The following is a 27632-nucleotide window of genomic DNA, read 5'->3' as shown; positions in this document are numbered from 1 at the left end:
TAAGAGTATTTTGGATATACACCTAGTTCTGGGCACATAGATTTCTAATTTTTTGCCCTTTCTCCACACAACATTCTCCATTGAGTTATTTTTTTTCAACAGTTCCTGTAGTAAGAAAATATTCACTGTTCTTTATTTGTGTCTCCTGCTGTGAGGCAGAGTGATAAGAGCGATCACTGACCGAACTGACTCAGAAAGTAACTGTGCACAGAAGGAGCTAGTCCTTTTTGAAACTGTCTTTATTATCTAAGAATTTGGAATTAAATAAAGAGGAGGTATTTTAATGCAAGAACCAAATGATTAAAGAAATTACTGAATTGTATGTAAGACATGCTAAGGATGGCAGAATTCATCCCCATATGTAAGATATTCCATGGCATGCTAAAGATATTCCCATGCTCTTAGCATAAACATACACAATTATTAATTAAGATTTTTCTAGCTTAACTACTTACATTATGTGTTCAACTTTAAGATACCTTAATCAGAGGATTAGACTTCACAGCTGTGAATTTGGTACTTTCTGTGTGCAAAGTGCTTTGGAAGGTATCTGAACTCGAACACGTAAAGTTTGAGGCACCTGAAAATTTTCTGCTTTGGGAAACCTTATCTTCAAATCCAAAGCTTACTTAGAATACAAATCCTTTAAAGTGCACGGAAGGTAAGCATGACCTCTATTAATAAAGAGCATATTTCTAAGAATTGTTTGCCATTGATTATAATGAGTTATACTCTGTTGACCAAAACCTTGTGTAAGCATAAATATAGTCAATAGGTGTCAGTAAAGTGAAAGCTATTGCTGAGAGAACTGCTCATCTGATTCAAATGGTCAAGAATCAGAAAACATTTCAGCTTTCAGCCTAATGTGTATTAAAAAGCTCATTAAAAAAAAAATCTCCTGCTGGTTCACTCTATCCAGGTGACCATGAATTTGAAAGAAAATCCCCCGTGAGGGGAATACTCATTTATAGGCTCCACTGGGATCTTAAATTCATGATATTATTTTTTTTTCCCCTCTTTTTTTTTTTTTTTTTCCTCTCTTAAACAGAGTCCTGGATCTTTGGAAGAACCAGACAGATTCAGAAAGGTATGACAGTTTCCTATCATTAAGCTAAAAAACGTTTGATAAGACATTTTGCAGATAATTATTTTAAATGACACTTCTCTAAAGATTCTTGAGATTAATTTGTGTACTAAGAGCCTCTCTTAAAGAAGTTTATTTCTTCCAGATTTTAAAAGGAAAAATATTACAGAGTTTTTATACTGGAGCTAAGCTTACCCTATCTCTGTAAGCTAAATAACCATCTCCTGGGAGAGTAGGGGAACTCAGTTTTTGTTCCTCTACATGCTATATGAACTTAATTAATTTTTCAAAAGAGACTAAGGAAGAGCCGAAATATCTCTCTAAAGGATTTAGGGGTCAAGTGCATAAAATAATTTTGAAAGTGGTACTTCTGATTCTTCAGACACTTCTGAAAAAATTTCTTTGGATCATTCAGTCCACTTTCTTTCTAATGCAGAGAACCAGAGAAAGTCAAGAGATTTGTCTAATGTTATTAGACTAAATCCTTATTCTAAGCAGAAGAATTCCTCCTGTGAAGGATTTTCTTTTGGCAGTGATGACATAAGAAACAGAAGCAATACAGGAGACGATAAGGAGCAGCTTAAAGAAAACAAAATGCTGCCAGTTTCTTATTGAACCCAAGCAGCATTTGTCATCCCATTTTCATAAAGTTGTCAAGTTTTTCTGTTGACCTGAGCAGCGTTGAACTGAATCTTTTCTCTCTCTCACGATTTGCTTTGTTTAGAGCCACTCTTAGCTTCTGCTTTGTACTGTCATCTCACTTTCCGTTTGTTTCGTGAAGGAATAGAATAAGGCTTTATTTGCCCAACACACAGTAGATTGGATGAATAACATGTTGCAGGAATATAATCACGTAATCTTCTTAAGCTAAATCAAACCCTTGATTTTTTTCCTGTTGCAACATCTTTTTAGAAGAGACAAATATTTAAAGGATGCAGCGCGATGCACTTCTAGGATGGCCAGAAATCAAGACTGTCCCCATTCCAATGAGAGATTCCTCTGGTACTCAAATGTGGAGTAGCATCTCCATTATTTCCCCCCCGTGAAATACTGTCCCATTTAAGGTAGTTTTCGCACATCCCCTGAATAGTTTTGGCCACAGTTCAGCCTTCCTGAAAACCTCCAAAGAGTTTCTGTTCTTGCCTGGCTGGTTGAGCATTAATTGTTTGTTACTGTCGATCATCCTGTAAGGTCACCAGAATTTTTCAGGCTGGAAAAACAAAGCGACATTTTAATCCTTGGTGTAGAGGCAGCCAAACAGTTATTAGTGCTGCTTTTCCCTAGAACAGGCCTAAAGGGATATTCCAGCAGACTGACCAAGGTATTCTCTGCTTTCGTATGATTTGGTTGGGTCAAGTTGTTTGTAGGGGAAAACAAAACAAAAGCTTTAAGCATAAGCCCATCTCCACTGCACAATTAGATACCATTTGTTAATTCATCTGTCCTGCCTGCCTTGGGGTAGGTGGTATTTATTCCTCCTTAACTTCTCTGAAGGAGACTAACGTCTTCAGTTAATTTTCAAGGATATTAGAATAACATAATGGCATACAGCAAATGTTTGTCAATTAGGCCTACAGCAAGAGCACAAAAAAAGCCTTCTATGAGTTTTTAATAGCTACTGAACACAAACAAAGAGAAACAGCTCGGGGTAGGAAGGAGCGAAGAACTGAAATACCTCATAAGCATGATGGAAATGGCTCCCATTGCACCAACAAGTGATTTGCAGTTTCCCTTCAGCCAGTACACGTGTTGCAGTAACTTGCACCTTGCTCACTTTGTGCGATTTTGCTGATTTGAGAGCATTCTTTCTCTATTTAAACAGTATCACTACCATGAGAATCCAAGTGCTGTAAGCAGAGGTGTCTCTTTTTTCATTCAGGGAAAGGCTTTTACCAGGATGTGAGCCTGTGTTGCCATAAGATTGCTGAGCACCACTGAAGAGAACCAGAAAACAATGTTGATCCCTTTTGGGTGCATTGCTGTTCAGGCTGAGAGAAGAGGAAAAGCAAACCGACTGCAGAATTTGTGGCTTTGCAGTTTATTTTAGATTCAGTTTAACACCTAAAGTGTGGCTAGCAATGAAAGAAAGATTAGGCGAAATATTTTTGTATGTTTTGAATATCCTTTGGAAACCATGGTGAAGGAAACCAAGTACGCTGAGAGAATGGCCAATCTCGAGAGTTAGTATCTGCAGAAAGTACACGTGGTTGTGGGCTGCATCACGGTATTTGCAACATTCAGTGAGTTTGCATGCAATGGGATCGGGTTATCTCTAATTTGTGAGCTCCCTCATGCTTTTGGGTGGCACAAAATTGGCACAGGTGGCAGAATTTCAGTTTTTTTTGGACTGGTCTCTGCTTTCTGCAAGACGAGGTGCCCCGTGACTCTGCTTGTTGCTCTTGTTTGAGCTGTGAACGTTTTCTAACAGCAGCAGATCAACCTGGAGAAGGGGCAGACTGTGGCCAGTCTCCTTCCATTGCCTTCTGGTTTTATTCCATTTCTAGACTGCTTGGCTAAATGTTGGATAGAATACAGCCTGCTCCGTGTATAGTAACGTGCTGTTTTTCTGATCATTCATCCTTTGCTGAGGACGTGCCCCAAGCCACTGGTGCCCTTAGGAGCAGTACAGGCTAATGATTGCGATGGGAGCGACTTCTTGTTGATTAACAAAAAACAGTTGCAGGAAATTGCACTGGCTGCAGTGAATTTTTAGCAGGTGCCAGTGACAGGGCGATGTAGATGGAGATTTCTGCAGGGCACCTAGCACACCCAAGGACATAATCAAGAAAATGCTCAATAATAACTATGATGAATGTTACTTTCAAAGGCTGGCTCCCAGCTACCTGAAAATATTCCATGAGCGTTCTTAGCATAAATAGGAAGTCAAAGGCTCATTATTTACAGGTCTAGGTAGCGCTGTTTGATTTATTTTCTCGAGTGCTCAGAGTAATTACACTTCCTTGCTAAACAAATGCTTCTGGCTTTATTGTTTGTACAAACAAAATAATTAGGATTCATTACATCAGTGGTCAGCTAATTGCTTCCTTTGAGATTCTGCTAAGAGTAATCTCCTGTAACACACAGACAGAAGGAACGTGTAATTTAATCTTATTTAGAAACGTCATTGATCTGGAGTCAATCAAATTAATGCAGTCATTCAGGAAACTGTGCAAAGCAAGAGCTGCCACAGCTTGCCAGGAAGAAAACAGAAATGTGCCCAAGTGCAGATATGACAGGAGTTCTTCATGGCAGGAAGTCACGTTACAGAAATGCACAGCATCGTGTGTTCATGCCTGTGTTAGTGGTGCCCCTCTGAAAGTATGTGGCCCATTTATTTTCCTGAAGTCCTGCTGGGTGTTAGCCACTTGAAATCTTCTGTACAATTACATTCTTAGTAAAACGGAAAAGACTCATTAAAAGGTATCTTTCCCTCAGTTTTCCATATCTCTTTTATAGATAGAGGTAATATCTCTCCATATTTTTTTTATCACTGTGCCTGTCTGCTTTAGGAATTATACCATGGACCAAACACAGAAGATGGGCATCTTACCATTAAAAATTAGCAGATAAACTTATTTTCCCTCAGCAGTGATATTTGGTCAGAAAGGAGACTTGGGGGGGGGGGGGGGGGAAAAAAGGCAGCTGAAAAATCCCGATTGCCTCTTCCTAACTCTGACCCCCTGTTAAGTATACTGTGCCAGACAGCATCATCCCCTTCTTTCTGCAGCAGACCCATGGACATCCCTTCACGTTACTGCACCAGTGAGACTGCCTGCCAGTCTGCTCTTATTTCTGTAGGTTTCATGTTGTTCACCAGTCTATATTACAGCTTTCCCAAATGCTAGACAACAGGGACTCTTTGTTTATGTTTCATCTGGTTCTGCCACTTCTGTGCCTTGCTGATGCTCTCCCTCTACAGCAGTGCTGGTGCAAGATGGAGATGACCTCTTGCTTCCCAAGACAACTGGTTCTTACTTTCTGTTAATGTTAACGTGGTATTAGCTAGGTATGTGCTTGGTGGTCCCTGCTTGCCTTGTTGAAAAGATGTGTCCTTTAGTAGCCTACCATCTTGTGAAGTATTAGCAGATTTTCAGCAAGCAGATACCTTAGAATGATTTTCTCAGCAGATATAATTTTACCTCCTAACTGAAAGGTAACGAGAGAGAGATTTGTTGACCAATAGCAGAATGAAACCAATTTCCATTATATACTTGAAAAATGTTTCTACTGTAAAAAGCATGGTAGAAAAAATTCTTGTAACCAATACCTCAAATTGTATACATATTAGTTTTTTAAAAGTAAGCTGTCACATTTTAAAATTATTTAAATAAAAATGCAAATAATATTCAAATTATGCATAGTGACTGCTGAAATTTAAGAAAAGTTTAATCTTGGCTTGAGAGAAGTCACTGGCAAAGCAGCTGGAAACATACTTTGTTGACATGATAAGCCATCTTTTGATATCAGTAGCGTCTTCTACCAGTTCCAGAACATGTTGTCTTTATTTCAGCTTTTATTCTTTCTATGCTCAATTTAATTAGTTTATTTCAAATCACAAGGCTGAGTGGGAGTTGGAAATTGAGCGAAGTAGTTCTACTTCTCTGTCTTCCTGAAAAAATGTAGAACACTGATATCTCCTACTAAATTTCAGATACACTGACTGAAATGTCATCCAGCTACTAGCTGCCGATAACTCTCCTAAAAGTAGTACAGCATTGCTCTTAAGTACAAAATATATTTATTGGAATAAACTGTATTGCTTGAAAGTGTATTTAAAACTAGTGGAGTATTCCTGTGCTAAATTTTTATTGCTGAGCATGTTGTCGTATGGTAGGAAATATCCCTTTGGTCAGTTGGGGTCAGCTGTCCCAACTGTGTCCACTCCCAACTCGTCGTGTCCCCCCCATCCTACTCACTGGTGGGACGGTGTGAGAAGCAGAGAAGGCTTTGATGCCATGTACGCACAGCTCAGCGATAACTAAAACAGGGGTGTGTTATCAATGTTGTTTTCATCATAAATCCAAAACATAGCCCCGTACAAGCTACTCTTAAAGAAAGCTAACACTATCCTAGCCAAAAACCAGTACAACTGGTTTAAAAACCTCTTACCCTGTTCTGAACCTTTGGCAAATATTTCACTCGTGATACTTAAGAAACTAAGTCTAACTCACTGCCTGCTGTTGGATATGAAAATGTTCTTCAAAATTACCTCACCAGAAGTTTGACCTTCTGTATTCTTATAACATGGAACTAAGGTATTTTTAACAACCCATCCTACCTACCACTTTTCTAATCTTCCACACGGCTTCCTAACTTCTATCACATATCAAACACTTTCCAGATAAAAAGAAAGTAGTTTCCACTGCTGTGATGAAGATGGGACCAAACCACGGACGTTTTCTGCTTGCTTAGGCCTGGAGAATTACAGAAATCAGTGCTACTTTAACAGATCAGGCTGTAGCCCTTGTCCTGTGTCATGCTTTCCCTAAAAGCTTGTCATGTTGTATACGCACACAGAAGCTAACCTTTATAAATCTGTTTGTGTCACAGTAGCATGTGGCACAGTACTTAGAACTAAATGACTTTGCAGCAGAAATTCTGAAATATCTGCTATATGTGACTTCTGAAACCTCAGATGCAAACTGCTGGCTTTTCCTTGCTTTCTGTTTCTCTTAAATGAAACCTTCATCAAGGATTCTAGCTTATCATCCAGCCGTGTTGAGGTAGTCCACAGAATCTCCCCTAAGGGAGAAAACAAAGCCTGTAATTTGCCTGTATACTTATTTATGTACATACACTTACGCTCTTCAGAATTGAAAAGACCGTTAAGGTTGGAAAGTCAAGCAATCTGAAGATAGAAAATGTCAGAACTAAAATTGCTTGTGTGACCTCAGTTAACCGCCCTTCAGCACATTCATTCTAGTAGCTCTTTATGAGATGGAGAATGATAAGCCCGGGACTCAAAGGGGTCCCAGCCACCCTTACTAACTCCCCACTGCCGGTTCCCTAACCTGGGCAATGTTTGCATTTAGGAAAGTACAGTTCTGAACCCAGTGGCTCACTGTCCTTTTGCAGAGGCCACATAACCTCTGATTGACAGTATCCAGCTCTTAGTTCCTGCTGTGGTGTATGGGAATGAGCCACAGCTTTGCCCAAGAGCATGTTGGACACTCAGTTCTATGGCGACAGTAGTATCCAACTCCCACAAATTATTTCCCTCTTGAAAAGACCACCTGGGATTTACAATACGTTGCTTATCTTAGAGAGGGATTCTTACGGCTCCAAGTTGAGAAGTGATGAGGAGCCCAGCTCCAAACTATCTCACATTGAGGTAAAAACCCAATTTGCTTTGGTTTGAGAGAGCAGCCTGTGCTCCCCTCAGAACTGATCTCCTCTTGTTGGCAATAACCTGCCTCTGTGAGTGGCAACCGAATTAGTACCTGGTGGGATCTCAAGTGGCAGAAACCCAGGGCCTCTCAGAGACAAAATATCACTGATAAGGCAACTGCTTTACCAAAAAAAAGTGATGGTGCTTGAAGATGGCATGCTCCTGTTCAGAATGAAAGGGACGTATGGTGAGCTGCTGTTGCCTGGCAGCTCTGTTTATTCTCAGAGGAATAACGAAGTGGTAGAATTGATACCTATGTAGGTGATCCTTTCCGAGGCCTATCTGTTCTTTCTGTTAAGATGTACTTCCTCTGGCCCTGTTGCTATAGCTTAAGCCCGTTACGTTGTGATATTCCCACTGTGGAGATAGCCCTGGATTCATCCTGTCTAAGCATTTAACTCAGGGGTTTACAAAATCATGCGTGGTGCAGAGAGTGTAGATGGGGTTGACTCTCCATCTCTTCCACAAGAAAGAACTAGGAGCCAGGTTCAAAGCTAACACAAGGGAGCTGCTCTTCATGCCAGTTGGTTGACCTGTGGAACTCCTTGCTAAAGGATATTGAGGACTTTGTATAGTTTGTATAGGCTCAAGGGGAAACTGGGCAAGTATCTGGAAGAAGGATTCACTGAGTGTTAACTAGATGGAGAAGCTACATCAGGCTCAGGAAATGGCCTGAGCTAAAAGCAGTTGGAGGCTGAGAATGTTAAGGAGAAATTATTTATGCTTGCCTTAGTACCTTTGCATCTGCCCAGATTGCTGCAGAATACAGGACACTTGGGCTGGGAACAGCACTGGCATGAAGCGACATTCTGTGACATGGCTGTTGGCGTCTTTGTCTGTACAGTGTCTGTAGGACGCTAGGGCATTGGTCCCTTTATCCATGGGGAGAGGTGGGGTTTTCAGACAGCAGTGCATTTCCCAGGATAGTCCCTTGGTGAAATGCTCTAAGGTAAGAGGAATGAATACAGACTAAATCTTTTTTCTCTGCTGGCTCACAGTGCAGTGGTGCAGGTATGATTTTTGTCAGGCACGCTGGTGACATACAAGCAGCAGCAAAAACCCACTAATGAGCACAGTATAAGATGCTATATTCCTCTGCTCCCTCAAATAGCTAGATTAACTGTGTGTTTTCATATATCCTGGAATGTGGTCAATAGCAAACCAGGGAGTGCACTGATTTTTAGTAAAACACTTCAGCAACTTACACAGGAATATTATGTAGCAAGTTCTAAAGTGCTTTTCTGCTGTTTCCCATCCAAGTGATTTTTCACGGTGCATTTGGTAAGGAGTTATTAACTGCAAACAGATTTAAGTGCTGAGGACTCCCTAGATCTAAACCGATGCTTGTCATTCAAATGCCCCAACATGAATCAAGTACAAATGTGAATGTTCACAGCCAGTGCAGTTCATTTGGTAACAAGCATGCATTTAGCATTACACAAAACACAGCCGTCTACCCCTTGACAGTCCTTGCTTGTCCTGGAATTTTGAGGGAAAAGAGGTAGGACATTTATCCTTGATGGTGAACTTTGAAAGTATATTTTCTTTTTAAATGTCAACCTATTCCTTTTCCATGTGTGTTTCAAAAATGTCTCTGACACTTTGGCTCGATACCCAGGTATTCCAGCTGTTATTCTAAGATGGTGGAAATTAAAGTTCTGTTGACTTCACTGGAGCTTTGCCAGTTTTCCTCAGAGGAAGATTTGATTTCAGAATATTTTGTGGAGCCTAGATCTGACACACGCACTGCAGGCACTGTGGGTGCCGGGTAGTAGCTGTACTGATGCCAGTAGCTGGAGCGATGGGGGAATTCCACTGTGTAGCAGGGGTTGTAGTTCCCACCTTCTGATCTCACATGGAAATGAAATGTTCAAACTGTCTTTTGCAATGGTGGAACTGCGTCAGACTGTCCTTTTCTAACCCAGAATGATGTGCTAAAGGGTTGGGAGCGTGGTCCTGACTCCAAGTAGACTCATACAGTCCTGATCACTCTTGCAGAGCAGAGGTTTGAACCTTGGCCTCCTGAATTCCCTGTTGGTGCCATAGCATCAGGTCCTCCCCAGCCTGAAAGCATCTCTCTGCCACAGCAGAGGCCTAAATTGAAGTGTTGCTTTTTTCACGCTCAGAGAGAGAGTCAGTGCCTGAAACCTTCCCTGCTTTTTCCAACTGTGTCATCTCTCCTATTAAAAGTTACTGTGTCCCCTTCAAAGTTTCCATCCTTTAACTTCTAACACCTCTAGTAGTACTATCACCAAAAAAAATAAGTGTCCCATCACCAATTGTTCCAGCATGCACAAAGCAACAGAACTGCTGTAGGTTTCGTGTGTGCAAGAACACCAGAACCTGGGCATATGAGTAATGTGTCCATTTGTAAGGGTATCTGCTGAACTCCATGAATAAGTAGTTCCCAGTCCTGACTTTATTTGGTTGTCTCTGTGCATAATCCTGCTGCAGACACTGAAGTTAATGGTAAATCTCCCATGGATTTCAGTGTGTGCGGGTTGGGGCCCTCATATATTAAGGGCTTATCATTGCAAATTTGCTGAAAACACCAAACCCTCACAGCTCCTGTGTGCCTCATCTTCAGTCCTGCAGAGACATCATAATACCATGTTTGTGATACCAGAGTCATCCCCATGGCAACAAATGGAGTCAGAAATACAAGATTCTGACCTTCCTGTGTGATCAAACAAAACAGAGAAGCTGGGCCGCAAAGGCAAAAGTTCATCAAACACAAATGCCTATAAACCCAGCAAGCAGGTGGGAGAGAAGCAGCAGATAAAGACAAAATATTTTGCCTTCTCTGAAGTTTTGCCCCCAGGCAAAGGTCCTTCCGCAGATTTTTCTAAAGCTAGGATCTGCTATGGTTAGCCTGAGTATCTTACCCTGCAGAAGGCTCCAAGGAGAGCAAATGATAGCTTGTTAATAAAGCCATTTCACACTAAGTCTTTCTGAAGGAAGAGCTTTGAGAAGCAATACTATTTTACAGCTCCTTCCAGTAGATCTACAAACAAGATACTTAATAAATAACATTTCAATCTCATCCCATTTCTTAGCGTTGCATTAATAGCCTTTGCTTTAGAGATCAGGGTAGAATCAGCGACCTGCTCTGAATCAAATACTGGATCAGTAAAAGAACTGGTGTTGGAAAAACACAAGTGACTGATTAGCAGGGCTGTGGCAGGAATAGAGGTGAAGCACAACTGGAAAAGCACGCCATTTCCCACCAGTTCATAGGCAGAAGGAGGCAACTGGGAAGACAGGTGTGGCAGCTGGTCTGGCAATGAAAGAATAGTTTCAGATTGAAGCAGCTTTCAAAACCAGCACTAAAGGATCAACAGCTGTAAAGCAAAAGTTTTAGGTGCTGCTAGGAAGACTGGCAGGCGTTCTCACAACTGTGTCAGAGAGAGGTGGACTTACAATTCCCAGTTGGAGTTTGTCAGAACATTTTTGAGACTTACAGCTATCACGAACTATTTAACAGTCAGTCACAGGATCCTCCCCTTTAATAACATCAGCATTAAGTCTTATTATGTCTTAGTGGTAGAAGAACGTGGTTTGAATTGTCCCAAGGTAGAGGTATCTCTAATCTCATCTTCCACCAACAGAACTACACCTGTTAATACATACAGACAAACTTGTCCATGACTTCTGGAACCTGGAAGAGGCTTTTTTCCTTATAGATGGGACACTATAATAAACGTATTTGTCATATTGCTGCATATTATGGATGCAATGGAGAATTAAGAATGAGAAATGGTCAGTGAAGAGAGCAGCTGTCAGTGCCACTACTGATTAGGCCAAGGAGTGGCTGTTTCATGGCATTGCAGAACCAAGCCTAGAAGGCTCTGACCAAGAGTTGTGGCTGCTGACCTTACACGTAGCGGTTTTAGCATTTACTATAAACACAGAAGCCCTGCAGGTTTTGTTCAGCCCATGGGCTGATGAAATCCAGGGGAGATGAAGGACTTCAGGTCTGGGCTCCAGGGCTAAGGAAGGGAAAGTCCCGTTAGTACAGCTACTTACCCCTGGTACTTTGGCTCGTGTTTGAGAACAGGTCACAGCATGTGCAGATGAGTCCTGTGATGCAGCCAGGTTGGCAAAGCTTTGATGTGGAAGGTAAATGCTAGCTTTACCCAGGGAAGGTGCTTAAAGTCAGAGATCCACTTACAAACTGACATTAATTTGTTGCCCACTAACTACTGACAGTTCCAGTGTCCGGGGACCTGAGTTTTCACTGGCCTTAGCAAGCAAGTTACAACTCTGATACTGTGGGCCAGAAATGGTAGGAGCAAGCAGCTGTTGCTCTGCTGCCTCTACATCTGCCTGAAACAATAATTAAATCTCATCAGCCATTTGGCTTGATGGAAGCAAACCAACTACAACAGAAGGAGGATTTCACAACACAACTGTCTCATGATCTGTAACTGCAGCTGTATATTTGCCTTCATAATTAATTCTGTAAGCATTTACATAGAGCTGCAAGAGACAGAAATTTAGAAAGCAGTAGAAGAGAGAGACCCTTAAAAAATAGAAAAGGGTAATTACTTTTCTCCACCATCATTCTGCCCTGTATTTTCTCTGCTGATGTTTCCCATGGACTATTAATGGTGGTGCCGTAGTGGGACAAAGGCATTGTCTGTTAAGTCAGGCGTCTAGCAGAGCCCAGAAGCCCTAATTTTGCTGCAGCACTAACATCGCCTATGGCTTGAACATCACAAATTAACTTCTGCTTGTGGAAAATATGAGTCCCACTTCAGTGGATGTTCTGCGTTGATTTTTGTGATGTAAGTTGGCACCTAACACTGTAGCAGCATTAAGCGTTACTTCAATGTTCTGAGTATAAATCCACGTTTGATGAAATTAATGGATTATTGAGTCCTCTTTTTCAGGACTCCCTTACAGATAGTTGACTTGGCCTTTTTTTGTGAACCACACATAGTTCAGCTCATTGGCAGGAGATATCCCGAAATCCTGACAGTGGAAATCTCACTTCTTAATTAATCTTTCCTGAATTCTGTAGCCCCAGATATGTTCTGTCCTGTTTGTATTAATCCATATTAAATTCATAAGGTTAGCTGTGCTACTTTAGATTTGCACAAGCATAAAGAAAAGCACAATGTGACTTTTTTGCGTGTTGCTTCTGTGGCTGCTCAGCAACACATGTGACTTTAATGTCCTCTTTACTGTCAGTGTTGTGCTTTCTCTCATTCTCTTCCATCACATAAGTTTAAGATGGGCGTGGTAAAGAGGTATTGAAGCGAGCTGCACTGCAAGGCCTTTTTTCTGGCTTGCAGCCCCATGGACCTCAAAGTCAGGGTCCAAATAGCCCATTGCAGCTGGGGAGATGGCTGTGGGGTGGATGAACTGCAAGCTGAGCTCCTTTCTGCTGACAGAGAGCAGAAGGCTGGCTCCTCTCTTCCAGGCATCGGCTCTCTCATTTTACTGACAGGAGAGTTACTGGTGCTTCTGTGCCGTATGCTGACGGTGAGGCGACCAGTCGGCAGCTTTGGCATGAGCATTTGCAACCACCACTTTATAACTGCAAAATGGACTTGGGGATAATTGTTTTCTTTTGCTGGAAAATCAGCAGTGTTTTCCTTCTAGAAGACAACAGTTTGCAGCAATGAATTCTTGAGGAGAGTGAAATATTCTCCTAAAAGAAATTTTTTAAGCACCAGCTTCAGTCAGCTGCAGCGTACCAAGCACCCAGGCTGGATCCCAGGGCAAGGACAACATGGGTTGTTCTGCCCCTCTACCTGGCCTTTTGATGTATTTGAAATGCACCTCCCCGGGTCTCTTATTTTTCTGAGTTGCTCTTTGGTTTGTGTCTTTCAGAAGCGCTCTGGAGGCGTGTGCTCGTTCCTGCGTCGAGTGTGCTGGGCAGCACTACCATTCCAGCTGCTCCTCTTGCTCCTCCTCCTCCTGGCCTTCCTCCTGCCCCTGCCCTACAGCTGCATGCGGGCCAACAACTTTGCTCGGTCCTTCAACCTGATGCTGAGATATGAGGGCCCACCTCCAACCTAACTTCTTGGCGTGGCACGAGGTGACTGTCAGAAATACAGACTCTGTTTTTAACAATTGCAAGTATCGTAGATTTTAGGGCTTCTAACAAGGCCGTCATACCAACCAGATAGGTCACATAAATGCAACATATGATTAGTCCACGTTAATCAGGTATTTGAGCAAAATTAATATTTTTACAATATTTTATTATTATATTTATAATGTGTATATAGAGATTGTGTATGTGTATGTATGTACATATATATATATATATATATAAAAAAATGCATATCTGTGGTGATTCACCATCCACTGTTTAAGGGTAATCCTGCAATGTTTCTGTTTCTACCATCTTTCAGCCAGGAATACTGAATGATGGTTTTGTTGTGAGGTTTTTTGGGTGATTTTTGAAATCAGATTGTTGTCGATTACAACTGAAGTCAGAGCACGTATGAGAAGGTGTGGGCACGCACCAGAGGGCAAACTGGAGAGCAGGCACAGTAGAATCACGTGGTTGACATTCAGCCCAAGGAAAATTGGGACTATTCTATTTGAAATCTTGAGCTGTTTTTTCAGTATCTGGATGCAGGGATTGCAGAAGGTAATGGAAATTTTTCTACTGACTTCAATAGGAGTGGGGGTGGGCCTCTTCTTGTTCTCATTTTTTACCAGATTTCTTCTCCAATTACAGTGTTCTCCATCCCACCTGAATCAGGAGAGGCAGAATACAGTAGAAAGAAAGCTGGGGAAAAAATGAACATATCATTTTTAGCATCTCTATAGCAGGAGAAATTTTAAAATCAGGTCAACAAATTTGTGAGCACCGAACAAAACCTTGTATCAGTGATCTTGTCTATGAAAAGCAGTGAGGTTTTTTTTGTTTGTGGGGTTTTGTGGTTTGTTTGTTGGGTTTTTTTACTTTATAAAGAGGCATTTGGTAATGGATCATAAAGCCTGAACAGCGTGATACAGTCTGGAAGTATTTTAGTAATACAACCCTGTAAACAAGATTCCTTCCTAGGGTGTTTTTATATTAATGGTTTGTTAAACTGATGTAAACTGATTGTATCAAAGACAGTCAAGCATAGATTTCTATATAGTCTAAACTCTAAGATGATGACAACTTGTCATTTATTTACCTAACCTTATGCCTGATTTATCCAATTTCTGAATGTACATTTTAACACTGCCTTTTAATGTAAAAGCAATTCTCACTTTACTGTGATGAAACCATTCTTAGTGGTGTTTTACCTAATTGACTCCTGAGAGAAAAGGTAATTTCTAAAATTTTGTGCCGATTCTGAGAGATAGCCCTTATTGTCTCACGTTTTTAGCCACAATAGTAATCATGAAAAAAAAAACCTAACAGAAGAAACAGTTATTTTTCCCATCCTAGCTATGTTGCAGGAGGAACTTGTCTTCTGGGTATCAGAATGGTGTATTCAGTGTTGTTTTCCAAATAAGTTCCAAAATAATATTAAATCTGTTATGTGAGTAAATAATGTAGTAGCTGAGAGACTGAAGGTGGAAGTCATACTTCTTTAACAAAACCATGAAAGTTTTGCTAAAGAAGCAAACTTGTGTGGAACAGGGAAAGGCGTAGCAGCAAGGAGCTCATTATAGGCACAGAATGAGGGAGAACAGGCAGATGTGAAAGACAACTGGCCAAAGATAAACAGGGGCATCCGACAATTTATAGACCCTAAGAAAAGGAGTCACAATGAATGCAGAGGACAAGAATACAGGCTCTATGGAGGAAAAATCTCTGAATCTTTTTGGTTCCCTCTTCCTGCTGCAGTATTGGTACTATTGTACATTAAACGGCTTTTCTTCAGTGAGGTGTAAATGAGGCAAGTAACAGGGACTCTACCAGTGTTCTGAGGAGGGTCTTCCACCGCCAGGACTCTGTCGCTGTCTTCATAATAATACTTCCGACTACACTGGGTTTGCTAGAATTGGATAAAAATGCCAAACTTCTGCTGAAATTGAAAAGGAGAGTGGACATTAAAGGAGAAAGAACGGGGATGGTGAATGTTTTCAGGTAGACTGAAAGGGGAGCATGAGGAGGAGCTGAACTGATGTGGATGAAAACCTGACTGTCGGGAGGTAGCAGAAGAGCTCTAGAGAGCAGGCAGAGCAGGGCTGAAAGCAGAAAGGTGAGGAGCGAGGATGTATGCTGAGCGATAAGGCATTCACATCTAAACGGGAAGTGAAGGAAGGCCTGTGAGTTCTTTCATGAAGGAGCCAGATGGAGAGGAGCTATAATTCGGTAGAGAATGGGGCAAATTAATTCCTCCTTTGCAACAGTTCTTTCAGCAGAGGACATACCTCCTTCTCTCCTCTGATGAGCTGTGCAAGAGCCATGCATGTTCCCACAATGTTCCTCTAAAAATTGCTGCCAGCACTGAGGGAAGAAGCCCCTGTGGCTGCGCAGCAAGGAGCTAATCATCACAGACGTCTCCATTTCAAATTAAATGCTCCAGTAGAAAAGAAGTGTAGGGGAAGAGGGGCAGTAACAAAACCCACTGTATGTGGCTGTGGATGTGTGTACTCGTGCACACACTTTTCTGTGGCGTAGCTACATTGCACTTCTCCGGGTTTTGCTGAGCTGTTTCAGGTGATGAAAGTAAAATGCCAGTGAGAAAGTAAAAATAATGAGGAATAGTATAGCCACAAGTGAAAATCAGTAGGGAGATAGGCACTTTTTTTTCTATGAAAGCACAAAGTCTCACATCAGATTTCTTTTTGCCCAGCCTTTCTGCTCTGGATGATTTTTATGTGTTCACAGAGGCATTTGACAACACAGGAGTATGCAACTGGGGGAAAAAAATTCTACACGGAGGACCATAACAGAACAACTGCATCGTCACCTTGATGTTTCAGTGTTGTGACAGGTTTAAAAAAAAAAAATTAGAAACACATTTTTGCTGCTGGGTTTGCATTCAATTTATTCTGTAAGTCCCCTGTCTGTAATCTTGGAATTTTTTGCTTTAAATCTCAGCAAATCCATTCTCATTAACTTAAGGAATCTAAATATCTCACACAAGTGATGAATCTTTCTACTTCTTTGCAATGGAAACTATCCAAAGCACAGGACTTTGATGTTGATCTCGCTTAAAGCAATTTAACTCTTCCATAATGTCATTGATCTCACCTGTCCAATGCAGGCGTGAGATTTTTCTAAGAAAGAAAGAATAAAAATAATAAGCATATAATCATAGAATAGTTTGGGTTGGAAGGAACCTTTAAAGGTCATCCCCCCTGCCATGAGCAGGGACATCTTCAACTAGATCGGGTTGCTCAGAGCCCCGTCCCGCCTGGCCTGGAATGTTTCCAGGGATGGGGCATCTCCCACCTCTCTGGGGAACCTGGGCCAGTGTTTCACCACCCTCAGTGTAAAAAAGTTCTTCCTTCTATGTAGTCTAAATCTTCCCTCGTTTAGTTTAAAACCGTTACCTCTTGTCCTGTCGCAACAGGCCCTGCTAAAATCACAAAAGTAGTCTTGAAATGTAAATCCAAAATTTACTTTTTTTTTTTATTCTCTTGGGTTTTTTTCTGAAAAGTTTGTGATGCTGATTCCTGGAAGTGTGTGTATATATTAATCAAGTCAGTAATTGGAATAATGAAAACCAACTGGCTCGGTCAACTTCCAGGAAACTGAACAAAGCTCAGATTCCCCAAAACACAAGCTAAATCATACCATTTCCAAATCAGTCCTTAAAATCTTGAGCACTATTCTTCATGCCTGAATCTTTGCTCACACATGATTTGGGGGTTACCCCCTCGCTTTTGTGCCTATAAAATCCCCAGCACGTACATCTCTCAGATCCAAATGTAACCAAGCTGTGTTTAGAGCTCAGCTATAAAAACCTAGGATGCACCAAACAGATAAGCATCCACAACTGAGGACTTTGCACTACTTGACTCTAATCCAGATCCAACCACTGTCAAAGGGTGCTAAAACCTAAAATAAATTGAACATGTTTGAGCTTGTCAATTATTTGTGCATCTGGCTCGGGCCACGTAGCCTATACTGCATGCAGATACCCAGCCTGTTCACAGAGCAGAGCTCTCACGTGTCTCTCCAAGCTCTTTTGCCTGCACTGTTGGACCAGTATTTGGTTGACCACATTAATGACCCTTCAGTGTTGAAGGCAAAATCCTGCACTCCGGTGCCCATGCATTAAAGTAAGAATTCTGCACAGCCCAAAGGCACACTTCAGACCCAACCTTTGGAGTGAAAGCAAGCCTAATTTATAAATTGTAATTGATTCTGTAGCCAGATGCTTTTAACAGAATTTTCCATGACTGCAATACAGTGAGGTAGAAAATTGCTATCGTGCCACGCGTCTATTAATAGCCCTTTCTCTGATTTAAGCTAGCAATTTAGATTGTATTGCATATTATTTACATATGCCCTCTCCAGAAGTCTCCGTATGAGAAACGTGTTCAGTTCTATGCACACACATTTAAAACATTGTATTCCCCTGTTAGTACAGAATCTCCAGGGCAATCATGATTTCTACCAAGTACTAGCTTATTTGCCCTGAGTGAGATATTTACTAAACTGAAACATTTGCGGCTGAAAAGAAAGCTACTAGCCTAATTAATAAAACCACCTAATGATCACTGAATAATTTGGAGAGCTTTTAGAATGGCTTTCCACTACTCCTTAATCCTTTTCATTGGGACAGCTGAAGACCTGGGAGAGAAGAAAGGGCTCCAAAAAATGGCCATCACTAGACAGGTAGATGGTAATCTCTGCACGTCAGATGAAATCGTATTTTCTCTTCAGTTGCTCTGGGACCTCAGGATTTTGCTCCATCTGATCTCTTCTTCAGTATTAAACAGGAAATGTTTTACTTTGAATGTGTGCATACACATCTCATTAGCACTAAAGACATTTGAAGACTGAGTTCATGTACAGGAATTATTTTAACTTGTGTTGACAAGAGAGTACATTGTCGTCTTTTCTCCAGAAAAAATAAAACCCCTATATGGCAGAGATTCCCAGAGCAAACAAAACATTTTAGAATAACTGAAGATTGCAGACTGAAATTAAATTATCCACCCTAGTAAACTGGAGAAATAGTTTTTCCTTTCAAGAAATGCTGGTATAAATACCCCAATAAACATATCTTTGCCAGGCATCAGAGGTGTCTTTCAGATCATAGGTTATGTACCCAGCTGGCTGTAAGAACTGCTTTTGGAGACTTTACTATCCGTTGGATGGTATCAGTTGCTAGTCTACAGCTGAAAACAGACCCTTAACCCAAGGAACTATATCAGCTTCTTCCAGAGTTGCTGGGGGCTGTCGAGGATATTCTTAGTAGTTCTCAGATCATTGACCTGCTCTGAGCCATTACAAGTTTATTGCATTAATCTATCTGTCAGCGGTTGGCAACTCTCAGAAACCAGTTTATTAAAATACTAAAGATAATATTGTTGGCGCAGGCATTCATGATTCATTCAGAAACCAATCTTATTATTTTTGCCGTGTTTAAACATAATTATCTATTGGTAAAACTAGATTATAAACAGCTTAGTCGTAGGTGTTGGGTAACTGTGTGGAAAGTTTTAGGCACAAGGCTTTTTGGCTTGCACACATAGGTTTAAGAATTGTGGGTTCATTTTGCACTTGATCAATGATAAAAATTAAATAAATAAATTCTTGAGTGTTGCATTTTCCAAAAAAAATATAAAGCAGGATGGAGTAATCTGCCATACAGTTGATTTTTTTTTATTATCCCTTGTCTATCCAATTTAAAATATGAATATGTGTCTACCAGAGAGTTATTAGTAGATGTGGAAAGAAAAAGAGTATCTATCAGGAATATACCAATTCAAGCAGTAGCCTAAATGACACCTCTGTTACCTAAGTGCCACATTTTAGCTCCTTGATAGCTGTGATCTATCCACCCTCCTCCTAGTAAACCATAGGCAAGATGAAACTGCACAGGTGAAGGTACAGCATCCCAGTGGAAGCAGCAGGAGGCGTTATCTCTTCAAAAGGCAGTCTGATGTCTCGATGCAAGAGACGAACATGGAGGTCTGGCAGAATGAGAGCAACCCAGGACCGATGGCACAGCAGCAAGGGTTGGCCGTCCTGCTCTGCTGGACATAGTTTTGACAGTGGCCATCAGCAATTTGCGGTTTCACATCCCTGACTGTGGAAGGAGGCTCCCCTCAGGGTGATTCACTCTCGCTGAGAGCTGAGCCTTGGGAGTTTTTTCTTTCCATTAAATACAGAAGAAACTGCTAAATCAAAGCCCTCAGTGACAGATTAATGGTAGGTGGTAGGCGCTGATGCTCCAGGAGAAGATGCGGGAAATGCTATTGTAGCTAGAGAGACAGTCATGAAGGTCTCTCTTCAGTCCTTAGGAATTACAGGTTCATTATAGAACTGAAGTAGGAGGTTTTCTGCTCCTTTGCAAGTAAATGCCAAGCATTGCCTTTAGTCTTCTGGATTTTGGGGGTGAGCCTGTTCAGTGCCTTAGTGAATGCTAGGGGCTTTCTGGCTTCAGAGCCGTTCACAGCAGTGAGTTCCACATGCTTCTTACGAGGTATGTGAAAAAGGTATTCCCCTGAATTGGCTTTGAAGGTTTGATTTTCCTTCTTTGGCCCCGTGTGTTGAATCCAAGGAAGGAGAAAGACCTGCACTACCCTCTCCAGACCATTCTTTGTCTTTCCTTCTTTTATCAGAGCAGGGGAGACTCGGCTTTGTCTCCTTCCTAAAGTAAATGATCCCAGTCTTTTCTGCTTCTTTTCGTGTTATAACTCTTCCACACCCTTGATCATTTCTGTCACCTTCCTCTTAACTGTTTCCAGTGCCAGTTCTTCCTCCATACATAGAGCAAAAAATCTAGTCCTGTTTCAATAAATTGAAATTCAATACATTTTTCCCCTGTTGCAGTTCCTCCTGCACATGCTCTGCCTGTTTCTGCTGCCCCCTATGTCAAAACAGCCTTCATCACTACCTGAGGGGACTCTGGTCCTTGCCAGCCATTTCTTCCAAGTCTCCTGGCCATGTCCTGCCCTCATCTGCCTTCCGTGTTGGCTCAGGGACTGCCCTTAATATGCACATCTGCAGATGGGAGTGCAAGGGTGTCGCTTAACAATTATTGATAATGAAAGCCTTGCCATTAGCATTGCTCATAGCCTGCCCAGCCCCTTTTCTCTTCTTCTCTCTAAGCAGGTTTTGATGGGTAATCCAATTACTGCATGCAGAAAATTGCCCTTTAATCGGTGAGGAGGGCCCGTGTTTCAGTCTCAGCTCCATTATCCTCGCACGGCCCGTGTAGGCGCTCCCGTGTGCTGTGTGCTGCTGGCCCGGGGCTGTGTGCACCATGGTGTGCACCCTTGAGCTGCTGGGAGCGTTTGAATGTCGCTGTTATACACACTAATAAGCCAGGACTTCTTTTTGGGCGGGAGGGGGGTGGAGAAAGAAAAAGAAAATGGTCACTTTTAACAACGTGATTTCACAACTCATTTATCAAGCCCTCTAGCAAACCATTTATTTTAGCTCCTTTTTGCTCCGTCAAAAGCTGTATGTTGAAAGGGAAAGGTGAATTTGGAGAGGCTGGAAACTGAAGGCAGGCTGCAGTGCCACCCGCCCTCACCAGCGCTTTGCTGGGAGGCCTCCAGCTAGAATTCAGGGGTAGGAGCTGTTATTTTTCCCCGCCTTCAAAATCAAATTATTTCTTTTGTCAAGTCCAATAAGCATTGAACACCACAGACTTGGTTTCACTACAGATATGAATGAACGCCTCTGTACAGTACTTTCCATTGCCATGAAATATGTGTATGTGTATATATGTAATGGGGAGTGTAATTATTGTTCTGCTTAAAGAAAGGTGACATTCCACTTCAATGTAACTTTCAAGTGCAGCTTTTAAGAGAAACCGTGTCTTAAAGGGAAGCTGGAAGAGTTTAGAGGTATGTGTTTTAACGAGCTTTAATGAGCTTTAATAAGCTTTGAGTTAGGGCTTTGGTCTCTACAGCAAAAAGCACCCAAGCTGATTTTCCCATCACCTCCCAGATCATCCCCTGTAAGAGTTTGACCTGGGAGTCACTGCTTGAGCACTGGCTGTTCCTGAAGGTATTTTGGATGCTGCATGGACTAACTGTGTCTGTCGTCAAACACCAACCTCCGTTTTGTACGTGTGCTTGACTGGGAGGTGAAAGACACGTCTTTGTCTTGCTCTCCAAGACCCTGACTGTCGTTTTTGTCTCAGCGGATGTATTCCTTTTGATTAGTGTCACTCTGTCCATTTTTTTTTCTCCTTTTAATTGAGTTTATCGGGTGATTCGGGGAGGGCACGCTCCACCTGCCCTGCCTCAGAGCTTCCCTTGCAGCAACAGACCTTCTTCTCTTTTGTTTACATGGGTGTACTGGACCACTGTGAAGCAATCACACAAGCAATAACGCGGGTGTTGCATTTTTCTGTCATTGCCTTTTTTAAGATGTAACACTCCATTGACATTGAAACGTGGTAGGAGACCCAGAAGCTGCATCGTTGTTTACTAGCGATATAACCCATGTACAGTGCTTCTACGGGGGACCTGTCCTCGCTTCTCAGAGCAGCTGGCTGTCTCAGGCCCAATTTAATTAACAAGGCTGGATTATAAACAATCTTGGATCCCTTCACCAACACTCCATCAATCTTGCTTCCATCCATTTTTGTGCTTTTGTTTAGTTTCAAGCTAGAAGGAAGTTTAAAGAACGATGCTAAGACTCCCATGTAGGGTGAGTAAATATCCCATATATTTCACAAAAATTACAACAAAATGAAGGGATTTACTCTCTCATTGAACAGAATTAATAAGTTCTAATTTATATATTAAAAAGTTATTAAGAACAGCCTGGAGTGAAGTTTCTGCAATCAAACTGTTCTCTGCTTTTGATTTAAAAATGAGCAAATATTGACGTATATTTTGCCACCTTCTATTAGAAGTGACCTGGAACTAAAATGCAAATCCTCCCAAATGAGAGGTTTATTGATGCGGATCTAAATTTCACCAGTATGTCCCATGTTAGATCACCCGCCTCTGGGCAGAGAGGAAACCTAAAGCCATTCACAGGAGAAAGTCATATTGTGAATGGTTTTAAGCTTCTTCAGAGCTCCTATCCACTTCCAAATGTCCCTAATAGGGAGGATAAAAAACCTTCCCGTGAACCCCGTGCGTTTTGCATGTTGAAATCCTGGCTTGCATTCAGGTCTCCACCTCAGCTTCTTGTAAATGTTAATATTCAAGTAGAACAAAAACATTAGAGGCAATTACAGCATGAACATCTCTTCTTGTTTATGTATAGTAGCTGATAGCAGGGTCTGTAATAATAATCTTTGCTCATACATGTGCTGGTCAATGTAACAGTTGGGTACAAAATACCTTTTACCTGTCACAAGAAAATAACTGGATTGATGTCACTTCTTGCTTGTATGAATATAATTATTTGCCTTGCAGGGACCAGTTCCACTTTTGTCATGTTATTTATGATTTTTAAATACATTTGTGATAAATTAGGCTCGTTTCTAAGGTAAACAATACTGGAGCCAAGCAGCTGTCTCTGTACATGTGCATGTTATCACAGCTGATATCAAGTCCAAGTCAGACTCCTTGTCTTGCTTGGACCTTGCCTTGACCTTTCTGGCTTTTTCAGGGAAACGCGGACCACTCTATTTTCTTATTAAAAAGGTGGCTTTTTGAAAAGCTGAACTTATTTTTTAAATCCTTTCTTTTTACAATTATTGAGTCTGAAAGACTGTAACAATCGTATTTTTCTAAACTGCCAATTGCTTGTGTTGGGAAATGATATATAGATATATATATTTTATTCTACAGATTTCCATGTAGTTTTGAAACTTTGTTTTCATATATATCCTCCTGTTTGCTAGAATTATCTCAAAAAGATGTAAGCTTCTGTGTACTGACTCTATGAAACTGTATGAAAATGCAGCTGCATAAAAAGACTGACTTTGTTTTTGATTTAAATTGTTAGAGCTAAGTCATCCTTAGTGTTACGTCACACAAGATGTATGGAAAGAAATCAGGTCATTGTTTCGAAAGGCTGGACAGTGTTACGTGACACTTCCTCAAAAGTCTTGACTGAAATCAGGAGAATTCACCCTAGAAATGGTGCCATTTTGGGGCCTGACTCTATAGTGTATTCACACTGTGTAGGACCTTATTTCACAAGTGCTCCATGAAATTTCATGGGAAATATTAAAAAGAAGAGCCTATGATGTATGAATAGCAGTGACAGAATAAGGCCCTTCTGTAATGAAGAATGAGGCCTTTTAACTGGGGAAGAGTTACATTTTGTGTATTTCAGGACAACATTTTGTGTTCTCTTCTGCGCTGTGGACTCCTCCTGTGTCCTCTGGATTTATTCCAAAGCTGAAATGCCAGATTATATCGATTGAAGCCCCCTGCACAGAGGAACGTAATACAAAGTTGCAGTGAAATATTGCAGAAAATGGCCTGATTTCATTCTTCAGAACAATAGTTAAAGTCACTCACAGCCTTGGCTTCTGCGCACCTGTGAAGCAGAGGCCCTTGGTTTGTACCTTGGTCGTGGTGTAACATGGAAGGATTTCTGCTCGCTGCCTGGAAAATACTGTCTATTCCTCAACCTTGTCAGAAGCATAATACTTTCTCAAGTAAAAAAAAAAATCTGATTCTGCAAGACTCATCTGGGAGTTAAGGGCAGCTGGGACCTTCTGTGATCAGGCCACATTATTCCGAAAGTTTATCCCTCGACGACAAATAAAATACGATGTGGCTTTGCTGTTTGCAAGTAGGATAAAGAGACTGGAAATTCATCACTCCAAGCCCTAGCCTTGTGACTGTTTTGTGACGCTCCACTTTTACCAATTAACTGTGTTGAATCGGATTATAAAAGCAGAGTATTTTACTGCATGTGTCCTTTTTTGTAATGAAAATATAGTTGTATTTGATGTTGCAGTTGTAATGCAGTAAATAAATACATACGTATTTCTTTTTAAGGACTTTTAAATTATTCTGGGGGGTGCTTTCACATTTTTGCCGTGCTTATTTCTTACCATCAGAGTATTTGGGCTGACCTAGAAACACCCAGAAGAAGTAAAGCAAGGGTAAAATTTGCTGTTGCCTGCCTCTTTGCTTATGGACCACTGGAAGAAGGTTGTGCTGAATGTACCCGCTTCACTCTAGCCCTGTAAGATTTAGTAGAAAATGTCAGCCTTTCTGTAAGACCATGCAGTTGTTTGAATAGAATTCTACCGGAGCCAAAGAAAATGCGCATTTGCTAAATCATATTACGATTCAGTATGATTTCTTACGGTGTTGGCCTCTGACAGCTCTCTCTCTGTGGGGTTGCCCTCAATCCCAAACCTGCTAAGTCAAAGGGGAGTGTTTTGAGGACCTCAGATTTGAAGTTAACGCCAGTCACACGTAGTGAGGGAGCAGTGTGTTAGTCTAACCACTATTTACTTCTCTGAAGAGTAATCACTGCAGCATGTATGTGCGGATGCACAGCTCTCATTAGCATCCAGGTAATTGCTGGTTTCTTTCCTGAATCTTTATGAGACAGAGTCTGCCAGGATCTCTGACATCAAAGGGCTCCACAGGCAGTTATTTCTGGAGGAGTGGAAAACCACTACAGTTTCTTGGTGAACCTGTGGGCTATGTTCCCTGTTGCTTTTATGAACACACTGAGCTTTATCCAGGTCTTTGACGTCTCTCAGGTATTTGGAGCATGTGGTCCTGTGCCTCCCTATGAGCTGTCTCCCGCTAAGCCCCAAAAGTACAAATGCAAACCCTTCAGCCAATCATAGCTGTGCCAAGATCAGAGCAGCAGCTGGAATCCCTCCCAGAAGAGAATGGGGTAAAACCAGTGCGGGGCTGTAGGAACAGCAGGCTATCATGGTGGGACAGTTACATTCCCGTAAGGGCTACAATCGGTGCACAAAAGAAATTTCTGTTACTTTTTTTTTTTCTTTTGCAATGCATTTTTTCAGCTTGCAGTTTATTTTTTGTGGAGCCAGAAAGTAGGCTTCTTTCTGTATATCAGGCCTGTTCTGGAACTTGCAGAACAAATTGGGACTTGATTTTGTCACAGATGCTATACATTAAACCAGGAAAAACTGTTTTCCAGCAGGGACAAGAGGAAAGTGCCTAAGAATAGATAGAACAGCTCATGCTTGTAGGGTGAATTAATATTTTGTTGACCAGGTTCAGGCTGCAAACAACTCTACAGCTGATCAGTGGGAGCTTGAGACGGTCAATGGGAATTATTATAAACACTTTTAGAGGACAATGAAATACTCTGGGCAGTTATAAATCTCTTAAGCCATATATTACTGGAGAAACACCTGTTTTAGATAGCAGCCCCGCTGCTAGAGGATGGAAGTATCTGTTTAGGTTGTAGCAGCAAAAGGTGGCAAGTTCAATAAATAAAAATAATAGGGTAAGACTCTCAAGTGGAGTAAATCAGTGTAGCTTCATTGAAGCTGCTGGAACTAAGTCAGTTTACAGCAGTAAGAATCTAGCTTGTAGTCAACAGGGATTTTACAGAATGCTTAAAACCTCTCCATTTAGAGAGTTCTCTGCCTCATGCCCGTGCACTAAATCGTATCCACACAAAAGTCCTCGCCGGTATAATGAGGTCATTTCGGATGTAAGCGTTCATTATACGCTTAGGTAAATTAAGGGGAAAAAAAATACGTCATTAGCAAAGTCTTAAAGGATGGAGGAAGGTTAGCGAGTGAGAACTATTTAAATAAAATCAATCTCAGCCCTGGCGAGTTAACGGGGCGAGGCTTTCCACGGAAAAGGGCTGATGGTGTGTTGATGCTGCACGTAGAAGCCGAGTCTACGGCCATGAGAGATTAAAACCAGGGACTGAGGGTTTTTTCTAGGTTAATATTTCAAGCTTTCTAAATTTCATTCTTTGACATACCATGAATGCAGCCTCGGTTTCCAACTGCAGAAAAAACCCTCTCTGATAAACACATATTGCTGGAGCAAATGAAACTGAAGGCTCATCCGGTTTTACCGTAGCACTCGTGGTATTAAGAGGGATTGTAATATAATCCTCTTCAATGAATAACCCTAACAGATGTTATCGGGGTTGCTCCGTATGAGCCGTGGACCTCTTGCTAGAACTCCCTCTGTGGAAGTCCAGTTCATAAATTGTCCTAATGGGCTGCCTGCCTCGTCCCGCTGCTGCAGCAGCATGAAAGGGAGCTGCTTACCAGCGGCCTTGAAAGCCGGCATTATTCCCATCTGGTTCACATTACAATGCTGCTAAATATTTCATGCTTTTTGTTTTACAAACAAATAAGAGCAGAACTAATCTTTTTTTGTTTAACGTTCCTCGATTGACATTTCAGTGAGGGGGGTCGGGGGGGAAAAGTATGGGGGTTTGTTTTGATTTTTTTTTTCTTGCCTTCGGATCTTAACGTGGCTCTGCAAAAGCTTTTAATGGAAGATAGAGCAGATCGCGGTCGACTTTTCTGGTGGGCTTTTTATGGCACTGTCGATACAGGAAAAGATGGGGGGGGGGGGGAAATCCAGATGATGGATGTGCTGTTCAATCAGCTGGGATTTCTGTGCTTGCGAGGAGATAACTCGATGAAGTGCCAACAGAGACAGGGAGCAGACGTTGACTGGATGTCAGCTCCAGACAGAACTCCCTCTGGCTGGGGCCGCTGGAAAACATAGCAGCTATTAGTCCCCCTTTGCCCTTTCACAGCGCCCTGTCAGGGGGTCCCCGAGCACTGCAGCCGGAGCCATCCATTAAACCAAAAAGCCTGTTTAATCAACCCCCCTGTTTTACGGGGGCCCTTGGGGGGGGTTCAGCCGCCATTTTAACCTCCCAGTTCCCTAAACTCCTGCTGAGGGGGGTGAGCGAAGGCGTCCTGCTGGGCATGTCCCAGCGTAGGGCGGGCGGCCCACTTCCAGCAAGGACTTTCACTCAGGGGAGAAGAGGCCATGGGGGGAGCAGGCGTCCTCCACTCCTGTGGAAATGGTGGCCGAAGGTTTGGGGAGGTTTCCTTCCCATCCCAAGCAAGGCCTGGCACAGAGCGGGGCCTCTCGGACAATACTTCTCCACTCAGATGGTTGATGTGGCCTTTGGACAAACACCTTCACAAGGGCGCCCACTGGGCTGTG

General features: G+C 41.8%; 1 protein-coding gene across 4 annotated transcripts in view; it reads left to right on the top strand.

The window, feature by feature from the left end:
- SYNE3 (spectrin repeat containing nuclear envelope family member 3) overlaps nucleotides 1–24465 on the top strand; it is a 69427-nt gene extending 44962 nt beyond the window's left edge. For 3 of the 4 annotated variants that reach the window (XM_063332722.1, XM_063332724.1, XM_063332725.1), the window contains exons 17-18: nucleotides 1049–1087; nucleotides 13311–13655. In XM_063332722.1, coding sequence (XP_063188792.1) covers nucleotides 1049–1087; nucleotides 13311–13499 — 228 coding nt within the window. In that variant the 3' untranslated portion in view covers nucleotides 13500–13655. Of the gene's footprint in view, nucleotides 1–1048; nucleotides 1088–13310; nucleotides 13656–16231 lie in introns of those variants that run through there. The other variant, XM_063332723.1, reaches the window with a different exon arrangement.
- Nucleotides 24466–27632: the final 3167 nt, after the last annotated feature.

This window comes from Chroicocephalus ridibundus, chromosome 4, assembly GCF_963924245.1.
Source record: "Chroicocephalus ridibundus chromosome 4, bChrRid1.1, whole genome shotgun sequence".
Lineage (NCBI taxonomy): Eukaryota > Metazoa > Chordata > Aves > Charadriiformes > Laridae > Chroicocephalus > Chroicocephalus ridibundus.
The sequence above is the reverse complement of the archived record's forward strand: the minus strand, read 5'-3'. Positions and strand labels throughout refer to the sequence as shown.